At 29.9% G+C, this 10,142-nt stretch overlaps 1 protein-coding gene and 1 long non-coding RNA gene across 3 annotated transcripts; one reads left to right on the forward strand and one right to left on the reverse strand.

Moving 5' to 3' along the window:
• Positions 1 to 4,326: 4,326 nt before the first annotated feature.
• On the reverse strand, positions 4,327 to 5,649 carry LOC106345096 (agamous-like MADS-box protein AGL62). Its single transcript, XM_013784355.1, has 2 exons — positions 5,326 to 5,649; positions 4,327 to 4,854 (listed from the first exon to the last, which is right to left on the reverse strand). Exons 1-2 carry the CDS (start codon positions 5,647 to 5,649, stop codon positions 4,327 to 4,329), a joined length of 852 nt encoding a protein of 283 aa, XP_013639809.1.
• Positions 5,650 to 9,152: 3,503 nt separating this feature from the next.
• LOC106293882 lies at positions 9,153 to 10,142 on the forward strand. 2 transcript variants are annotated; one of them, XR_001260673.1, is made up of 3 exons: positions 9,153 to 9,385; positions 9,478 to 9,685; positions 10,056 to 10,142. It is a non-coding gene; the product is annotated as an uncharacterized LOC106293882 (long non-coding RNA). The 2 variants fall into 2 exon arrangements; XR_001260674.1 differs by having other exon boundaries at positions 9,208 to 9,385; positions 9,516 to 9,685.

Below are 10,142 nucleotides of genomic sequence, written 5' to 3' on the forward strand. Positions count from 1 at the left end.
CACAAATTCAAACATCACAAAAAATATTTACATAAACATTATAATACAATAATTTAATCAAAAAATACAATTCAAAAAAAAATATTCAAAAGAATAGTTATATACTTAATATTTGTAAATCAAAGATATTTTTGCTAAAATTGCACTTACCTGGCCAAGAAGATCGACCATCTTTTTACGGATCGATCGATTGTTGAGCATGTAGTCGATCCGAAAATACTCTGCAGTTTAATTAAATATCTAAAACATTTATTCCAACACTCAACAAATAATTTTGCTAAATATGATAACTAGATAGCTAACAAAATTACAAAAAAAGATTTAAATAGTAAAAAATATGTTAATTTAACGTGTTAAAATTTAAAAATAAATTTTAATTATGATATGCATCTTAACATTTATATAAATATATATCATAACCTAAATATAAATAATTTAACAACTTAAATTAGAAAAAAATAAAAATTCTGGGCGTAGCCCGAGTTAATCCCTAGTTTATTATAAAAGTTGTCGTGACTCTTTGTATGAGTGACATTACTTTTTCTGTAATCAAGTGCTGTGAATAAAAATATTATTTTCCTTAATCTGTGTGTTTTGGACTAAAACATCTTTTAATTAGAAACAGAGGGAGTAATATTTGATATCACTCAAATTACCCTAAAGAGTGAATTATTCTCTCAAATAAGATGTTCAGTTGTAGTACTTAGGGATCGAATCCACAGGGAGGTAGAGAACCTAATAAATCTAATTAAGTTGATTAAGCTAGGTTGATTATTATTAAATGTAAAAGACAGGTTTGTGAGCAAGTTAATTGCTCTATTGATTGATTGAGGTTTGATGGAAGGATGATTGCTAGATCTAGGGTTTCTATTCAAGAAATCAAGATTATAATCCTATTATAATCCTACAGATGCCTAACAAGTTGTATGCATTATATTATAGAGCTCAACACTTAATAATAAACCATTAGGCTTTCATTTTCTAGGTTTGTCGATTGACCAATGTCGATCGATTATTCTATAGGAATATCGATCGATATACTTGTTGAAACGTCGACCGATTATTCGATTGGAATATCGATCGACGCTTTTGGTCAAGCGTTAATGCATGGATTGAATATGCTCACTAAGCTTCCTAGATCAGCTCTCGTCTACTCTAGCAATCTTAGCTCAGTTAGGATGGATTCAGGGTAAGATGCAAGTTATCGCTTATGTCTACAACTCCTAGGGCAAGTTCTAGGTAACTAATCTAGAACCATGCATTAATGACAACCCTAAAGATGAATATCACAACTTAGCAATCTATAGTTGGGGATAATCCCTCATAACCTATTTAAACCCTAAACCTAACAAGTGGATCTATTCAAGCATGAAGTTTGTCACATAAATCATAGATGAATAGATGAAATTACAATAGAATAAAATATAAAAACCAAAGGAGTTCCAGGAAGACTCTGAAGGAATTCCTCCTTTATCTCCTAACTAAGAACAATGAATAATAATAAGCGTAGCCGTCAACAATGGCTTAGAAAACACATAAATAGGGTTTTAGGTCGTCCAAAGGTATTCTGGTAATTTATGGTTGCTTCTGGGCTTCAGCGGTCATAAAATACGCTCAGCCCATATTTTGGGATCACCGTCGACCGACACCAATGATGTTTCATTGATCGACGGTCCTTCATCTCCTCGACAGTTTCCTCTCGCGAGGCAGACTGACCATTCTTCAGTAAAACGAGCATAACGTCTACTATAGAATGCCTATCGACCTAAAACCGGAGGCATTGGAAAGATAACTCAAATATATATCTTGTATCAAAAGATGGGCTAAATTTAACGGTGGGAAGGTCTCCATCCATAGCTAGACATCTGACGCGTCTGTGCAGTTTTACACATCGAAAAGGCTCCAAAAGACACCAAAATCACCACTTTCCTCCAAATCGTCCATGAACCTGTAAATACTCTAAATAGACTATATATAGTAGTAAATAATTATTAAAACACTTATAGACCATGGCTAAAAGTGAGTAAAATCCATATACTATCAGTATTTTATGTAAAAAATTACATTAAGACAGAGAACTGAAAACCGGAAAATGAAACTAAATTTGGATAAAATAACATGATACCAATGAAGATCACTAATTCTGAGTTTGTGACAGAGAGATACCCTCTAGCTCAGCTACCGGGTTCACCACGCCTTCACCTCATCCAGAGCCGTGCGAAGGTTTAATGGGGCCTGAGGCGAATATAAAACTAGGGCCCTTTATAAATTTTTTTTTATCATAGTACAATATATATTTGAAAAAAAAATATTAAGACAATAACTTTAAAAAACTAAGACAAAATTTTTCTTCCCTCTTTTTCAATAAACTCTTTAATCAAATTATCATAATCTAGATTCCTAACTAATTCTCTCTCGATCGATATAATTGCTAGACCATTTAACCTTTCTTGTGACATGGTTGATCGAAGATAAGACTTTATTAGCTTTAACTTGGAAAAGCTTCTTTCAGCAGTGGCGACAGAAACTGGAATCGTCAATAATATTTGATAAGCAATCCATGAGTTTGGATAACACTCTTCCCTTCCTTTCAAGAAGTTCAAAACTTCAAGAGGTCTCTTGTAATCTTGTGGCAATGCCAAATATATTAAGTATAACTGCACTTTTTCCTTTTTATTTAGGAGTTTGACATATAAAACATATATTCCTTTTTTCAATTTGGAAAATTGACAATAAAATAAAATACTCATTTTTTTAAAAAGCAATGTAGATAATTGAACTTGTATTGAATAATAAATGGCAAACTTAAACCAATATACTACTAATAATTTTTGGAAATTTGGGACCCTAAAAAAACTATATATTTTGGAGGCCCTAGGCGAAAGCCTTTTTGGATACACTTGAAGCACGGCTCTGACCTCATCGCCAAGATCTCGCCGACGGAGTTGGATCAACCTTCGATCCGGTCTAAAGAAGAGTTTGTGGCAAATATGGCACATGAAAGAGGGTGAGGGAACCAATCCTCACAGGCATAATAGTCACGACTTGCATACCTCAACAAAATCACGGCTTTTATCGGTTACGGTTTTGGTTCTCTCGTCGAACTACCACTGATTAATCTTGGCTTGTTCGCTTAACGGATCACAAATATGACCAGTCGCTAATATCTTGCCGGAACCACTGTTTATCTCTCAAGCCTTACATCGAAATATGAACCTGAATCTCTCATGGGTTAGATCCTCATCCACCGTGAACCTTCCTCAACTTGCGGAACCGCCCTCCAGATTTGTTAGACGACTTTCACATATATCGAAGCAATACGAGACATCAGTCCAATTTATCCAGAGGGAATGTCCTTAGAATGTTCTATTTTATAAATTTAATGATGAATGTGCTGGAACGATTTCTTGAAAATGATGAAGTGAATAAATCTGAGAGATCCGAAGAGGTTTGCATTAGAAGAAATTAGATAGTGAGGGTAACTTGAGAGTTAACGTGTATAAATTAAAATTGATGTATAGAAATGAAATGTTTTGATGATTTTTTCTTTTTCTTTTTATTTATTGACGATGTAGTTCCACAAAATTAAAAAAACTGATGCGTTAATTTCTGGAAAGAGACTTGTGTTATTATTGTGCCCATTAGAGATTTAGAAAATATGGAATAAAAAAAATCAAAATTTTTAATTAATAATCATTTTGTTGTTATGTGGTTGAGTGTAGACATTATAACTAAACCACACTGAATGTGTTTATACATCATTTTTTTTTGACAACAAACATTTACAGAGTCAGTAAACGTGTTTATACATCACTATAAAGATAATCTTACTTATCTATAATAGCTCATTTGTACCATTAATGATTAAGAGTTGCATCCTTTTAAGCATTTTACTCTCTTTTCTTATTCCTTTACTAACACAATATTTAGGTTATATTTTTAGTTTTCCACCAAGGTCCTATAAATCTATAATTGATCATTCTAGAACCGTATTCATAATTTCATATGATGTTTTTTCTTTCAACAAGCTCATCTCAAACATATTATTATCTTATGTGTAAACATATTGCAAATATAAAAAATTTCAGAGAAGTGTAAGAATATACATATGACATATATTTCATAACAGAAGTTGGAAAAAAGTATTATAAATTTGAAATTTTTTGAAATTTTAAAAAAACCAACAAACTAAAATTGTGTTCAACAAGTTTGAAAGGGAAACATTGGCAGTAATAATTTCCAAACTAACGCCATCCCAAATGTATAAATAACAACAAAACAAAAACAATAAATAAAACATTGTGTTTATTGCAAAAAGAACAAAAATTAATAGTAACCATGTCCGAAACGAAGAGGATGAGCTGAATGGTGGTCACACTCAGACATGTGTTCTTGCTTAAAACATAATTTGTTTGGGTTTTGATTGTATTCTGGAGTGAACCCTTCAATAATATTACTATTACCAATATTCCCAAATGGTGTTGTAATATGATAAGGAACCATCATGTTGTTGAGATTGCAAGCGAATGTGTTCGTTGCCACCATTCTTTGATGATTATACAGATCTAAATCGGTGTCGATATTACCTGCATGATCATCACAAATCCCAAAAGTAGAATTATTTGAACTTCCACCATAGAAGTTATGACGCGGAACAATTGCTTGAAAATTCTTGGAGGCTTCAGTAGTCACTGTTTTTCTCAACTTTTCCAAACCACATTTGAATTCAGTGAGCTGGCTTAAGTTCAACTCTTCTATAGGTTCTTCCCACCAATTCTCAGGCATGTTACTGTTTTTCCTCTTTTGCTTTAAGTCTTCAGTCCTCTTTTTCTCAATTTCGAATTCTTCTGTTACCTATTTTTTGTATCATTTTATTAAAGCCACATAACAACATCAGAGAGTACTTCAACAAAAAAGTTAAACAGTTATATACTAAATCTTTATAATAAATAAAAATAGATACATTATCTATATATACTGTCATTTACGGTTTACATTGTTTATATGCACTCGACCATATTAATCATTTTAAACTCATGATAAATCTATAAAATATTCATTTGAAGAGGTTTTAAAATCCGAATAGGCTTAATAAATTCTAAAGAAGATAAATCATGACCGTTACTCTAAAAGATGGCGGAAAATTGTATTTTCCAACTGATGTTAATAGCTTATTAGTTAAATAGAAAGTATTGTAGATATTGTAAAATACTCAAACAAAACAAGAGAGTATAATCCAGTAAATTAGTTGATCTTTCATACCTATAATTTTTAAATTTAAAACAACTTCTAGTTAAAATATATAAGTGATAATGTAAAACTTACTTGAGTGAGATGATTGTTGAGATCTCGAACAATTGCATTTCGACGGGCTTCACTAAGTTGCATGTCGGTGTGTTGACGAGGATTTGGTGGATTAATGTTTGCGAAGCGATCAATTACACAGTCAACATTTGGATGACCAAAAGAAAAAACTTTTTTGCCAGGCGAAAATACAATAACAACAATTTCAGCACCACAAAGCGTGCAAAGCTCACTAGCTTTTTTGAAAAGACCAGTTCTTCTTTTTGAGAAAGTAACCTGAAGATTATTTTCATTTTTCATTTTGACCATCTCTATCTTTTGACGACCTTTACTTTTTCTCACCATTTTTGCGGATCTGGGAAAAGACTGAAAATGATTTGGTGTTAAGAGGCGAAAGACTGTCTTGTATTTATAGTTGAATACTATATAATACCAACCGTTAGCATTTTGAGTGGTTTTGAATAAATTTATTTTTAGTTTACTATCTTTTAGTTTCGAATTTATTTTTACCATCTAAGTAACAAAATAAAATCTTTATATTCTATCAAAATTGGTATAAAATTTATGATATTTTGCAACGTTGTTATTTAACATGTTACAGTGCATCAAAATCTGCGGAATACATGTATCGCACATGTAGGATTGGATCGAGTGTGGCATGTATCGGTGAGAAAAATATCTGTAAATTTTGATTCGATTCATTATTTATTTTGATTCGATTCAGAAAAATTATACTTTCGTAACTGTACAAGCAAAACAAATACTAATATGCAATACCCGTTAAAAACGAATCAACTAAAAATACTAAAAATTTTAAAACGAATATCCGATCTGATCCGGTGTATATCACTATATCCATATTTAAATTATTATATATACTTATATACACAATTATATATATTGTAAAGATAAAATAATGTTGGTTCTTGGTAATACTATTAATTACAAACCTTACATATAAAAGTTATTTTTTTTGTCAGTAACATAAACAGACTCATGTAAAATCTGCAAACCACACCGGTATACTCAAGTTAATATTATATCATATAATTATTCTTTTTTAAGATTTATAATTATTCTTTACCTATATGATTGTTAAAATATTGTATAATTATTGCTTACAACTTTTTGGTGACATGTATTATTTTAATTATTTTTTTAGTTTTATAATATTTATATTCAATAAATTCATTATTCAATTATTACAGTTTTAAAAGATGATTATCTTATTTTGTAATGAAATATTATTGTTTATACGAAGTTGTATATTTTTCTAATTTTTTAAATTTATTTTTGTGAATCGAAATGAATATCCGGTTAAATATATATTTTACTAGATATCCGAACATCGAATATTTAGATGGTGTCAACGCAAATCGAATTATAAAACTGCGATTCGAACGAAACGAAATGAATCACAACTACCTCATAAAGCATATATCTAGTTTGTACCCAGCTCTTGGCACCCACCTTAGTTTTTCCAAAAAAAAATATGTGCTGAATTTATGTAAAATGCATTTAGTATAAATATTTATTATTAAAAATATATAGAAAGTGGTCATTAAATATTTGAATTAATGCATTTTTTTTGTAGATAAATGCCTTGAATGTGGAATGCAGAATGAGTGAAACACATGGCAGACCATAATTTGTGTTATCATTCAATAACTTTTTAATTTTGTATTTTCATTTAAAAAGAAATAAATTAAAAAGAATAATTGTAGTGCGGAACAAATTTTCTTTGAACCACACCTAAAGTTGAGTCTACCGGTGTGGTTTGCAGATTCTACATGAATATCCACATCTAAATTAAATTGTAGTGTGTTTTCTGTTTAAAATATATATAAAAAAATAAATAATAATATGTGTGGTCCAAAAAAGTGAAAAATATGCAGTACATATTTGAATACAATCCAAATCTTATGCGCTTAGTGAATTATTTATACTTCTATAGAAAACGTTTTCTTTAATATAAATTAGTTTTATTAACTAAATGCTTCCTATTCAATTTTTTGTTATTTTTTTTTTAATTTCTGAAATTTTTAAAATTAATTAGTATTTAATAATCATTTATTTCACTGATTTTGTCAATTAAAAAATATAAATATATTATACGTATGTCACAATTATACTATTTATTATATATGTCACCATTCATATTTTTTGAACCGCTTATTTTAGATGAACCACATTTGTTCTGCAATATGCATTTCTCTTAAATAAACCGTAGTTAAACTGTACCATAGTACCCAATCGGTATGTTCCATACTGCTCAATCCAATGCTATCATTCAAGCCTAAAATTTTAGAAAAGAAAACTTTCATCCAATAATAATTTTTCTATATAATATAGATAAATTATAGTTTAAATGTACGTTATTTAGTTAATTAAATTAATTATGCTAAAAATATATTTTATTAGTGATAAATTTAATATTTAAACTATAGTAAATATTATAATTTATTTACTTTTGTTTAAATGGTAATAGCACAACTTGGAAAATTTTGCATCAACAAAAACATAAGATATTGATTGAAAGAACATGTAAATACGATTTGCAGAATTTTCCAAATATATAATTATAATAATAGATAAAATAATTCTTTAAATTTTATTTGTCTTATTGATATTTAATTTTTAAAACATAAATATATTATATGTACCTTTCAATGGGTACTATACATATTACCATTCACATATTATTTTCAACCGCTTATTTTAGACAAACTGTGATGATCCTGCACTATGTGTTTTTCTCATACTAACCACACTTAAACCATACAGCAATATCTAATCCGTTCATCCCCCACCGCTCAATCAATTGTTAACCATTCGAAAGCCAAAAATGGTTCCTTGAAAAGCCTTATCTCAATTTTGTTGACCGACATTCATATATTATTCTAATCAATTTTTTTTGTTTATTTTGTGTTAACAACTATTAGTCTCAACTTTAAAACAAAACATTATATTTTCTCATTATCATCCAAATCTCAAGTTATCTGTCTAAAATCCTGAATTCATATTTTTTTTAGTATTTCCCTTCTCTAATTTATTCTTCAAAATAATTAATTTACTAATGATGATATAATCTTTCTCATATCCCTTTTTTTCGCGTCAGATGTAACTAATTTTAAATGGTGTAAACGTAGCGGTTGCAGTTGCGAGAGTTTATAGATGCAGGTGATTGCAATTTTAAGCATTGCTAAGTGATTTCTAAATACTGATACATCGGTTAAACATTGGTGATTGCAGGATAATTATGACTAGTTGAGTACCATATGAAGCAGTTATTTAATAGTAAATTAACAATATTAACGCTATAATACTTATATAAATACTAAAAATCATATTATTAGAATTGATATAAAAACTATATTTATATAATTGTAGCATTATTTTTATAATTTTTTTATGTATACATATATATATATATATTATATATATTAATGTCTAAAAAGTCAATGCAAATATTTTTGTTTTAAATTCTTATAATATTAATTAAAATATAATATATATATATATATATATATATATATTATTTATATTATATTAATTTAAATTTAAATAAATATTTACACAATTTTTTATGAAAAATTATTTTTTTATTTTTTTGCAACCGCGAATGCTATCTTGAAGCATATTTTGATTTTGAGAGGTCTGGAACGGTGCAAAGCGGTTTACTTCGTTTTGTGTGATCTAACCTATACTAAAAGGTGAATATGAAGCCTTGTGAGACTATCCACGTCAGGAAAAATAATTAACCAATTAGAACATTTCTTTTTACCACGTCACAGACATAAATGAAAATGTTGGACCTGATTTTATTTATCTGTTCCAAAATTATCGTGTGGCCTGTTAGGCCCAAACTTGAGATGCTGATTTGTTGATATGTTTCGTCTCTTCTACTTCTCCATCTCCGTTGCCGATTCTTTCACCTCTGTTTTTGGAAAACCTCCTTTTCTTTTATGGTAAAACCTCCGTTATTTTGATGAAACCAACCTCAAATTAATTTTTATCAGTAAAAGCAGATGGATTGTTGGTTGTGCGGCTAGCTGTGCGATTGACATCAAAATTCACAAAGGTAAAGTCTTTCCATCAATATGCATCTCGATAAAATATTGATTTTCTTTCTTGCGTTTGCTGATTCCTGGCACAATTCATTTTAATCCTTAGGATGAGTCCCCTGTTCGTTTTATCAACGCTGCGACAAGCCGCGGCAGCTCAAAATCATCTCTTCAGTTACGGCAAACACGTGACTCGCCGTTCGTTCTAGATCCACCATTGAAGTGTGTCTCTTCAGATTCGGGAATCTTGGAATGTGAAGAAATCCGGTGAATTTATGGGGGTTCGTATGCTTCTCCTTGATGGAAAATTAATTCCGGTAAGCAAACACACATGACCACCTTCCAATTTCATGAAGATTTTTATACTTTACAATTCATAGAAAAGTAGTCTACTTTTGTTTCTTTCACTTTTCATTTCATCTGTTTGAAACCTAGAATACATGCCTAGACAGGCCTTGTCTGAACTCTTTCATTCTTCTCTCTTCCATGGATCTGTTTCTTAAAATGATAGCACTTCATTACTGAGCTTGGAAGCTGTCTCTTCTTCTGTAGACGCCACGCCGTCAATGGTTTACGGTTTCTGAGAAAAGGGACCCTTTTCAATAAAGCATAAATCTTTGCTAAGATTGTCGAATCAATTGATGAATGGTTATAAAGGTATAGTTTTTCTTTTTGTTGTTATTGCAGTTACTTTGTCGAAGACAAAAAGAAAGGAAGGGAGGGAGCACAAGGAGAGTGTTGTTAATTGAAACAGAGAGGCTGTCAAGAAATATA

The sequence above is a fragment of the Brassica oleracea genome, chromosome C5 (genome assembly GCF_000695525.1).
Source record: "Brassica oleracea var. oleracea cultivar TO1000 chromosome C5, BOL, whole genome shotgun sequence".
NCBI lineage: Eukaryota > Viridiplantae > Streptophyta > Magnoliopsida > Brassicales > Brassicaceae > Brassica > Brassica oleracea.

What these genes read in the sequence shown, in the direction of transcription:
- LOC106345096 (XM_013784355.1), bottom strand. Translation starts at nt 5,649, where the DNA reads ATGGTGAGAAAAAGTAAAGGTCGTCAAAAGATAGAGATGGTCAAAATG. An exon ending in TCAACAATCATCTCACTCAA is followed by an intron (nt 4,855 to 5,325) that starts GTAAGTTTTACA and finishes TACAAAAAATAG; the next exon opens with GTAACAGAAGAATTCGAAAT.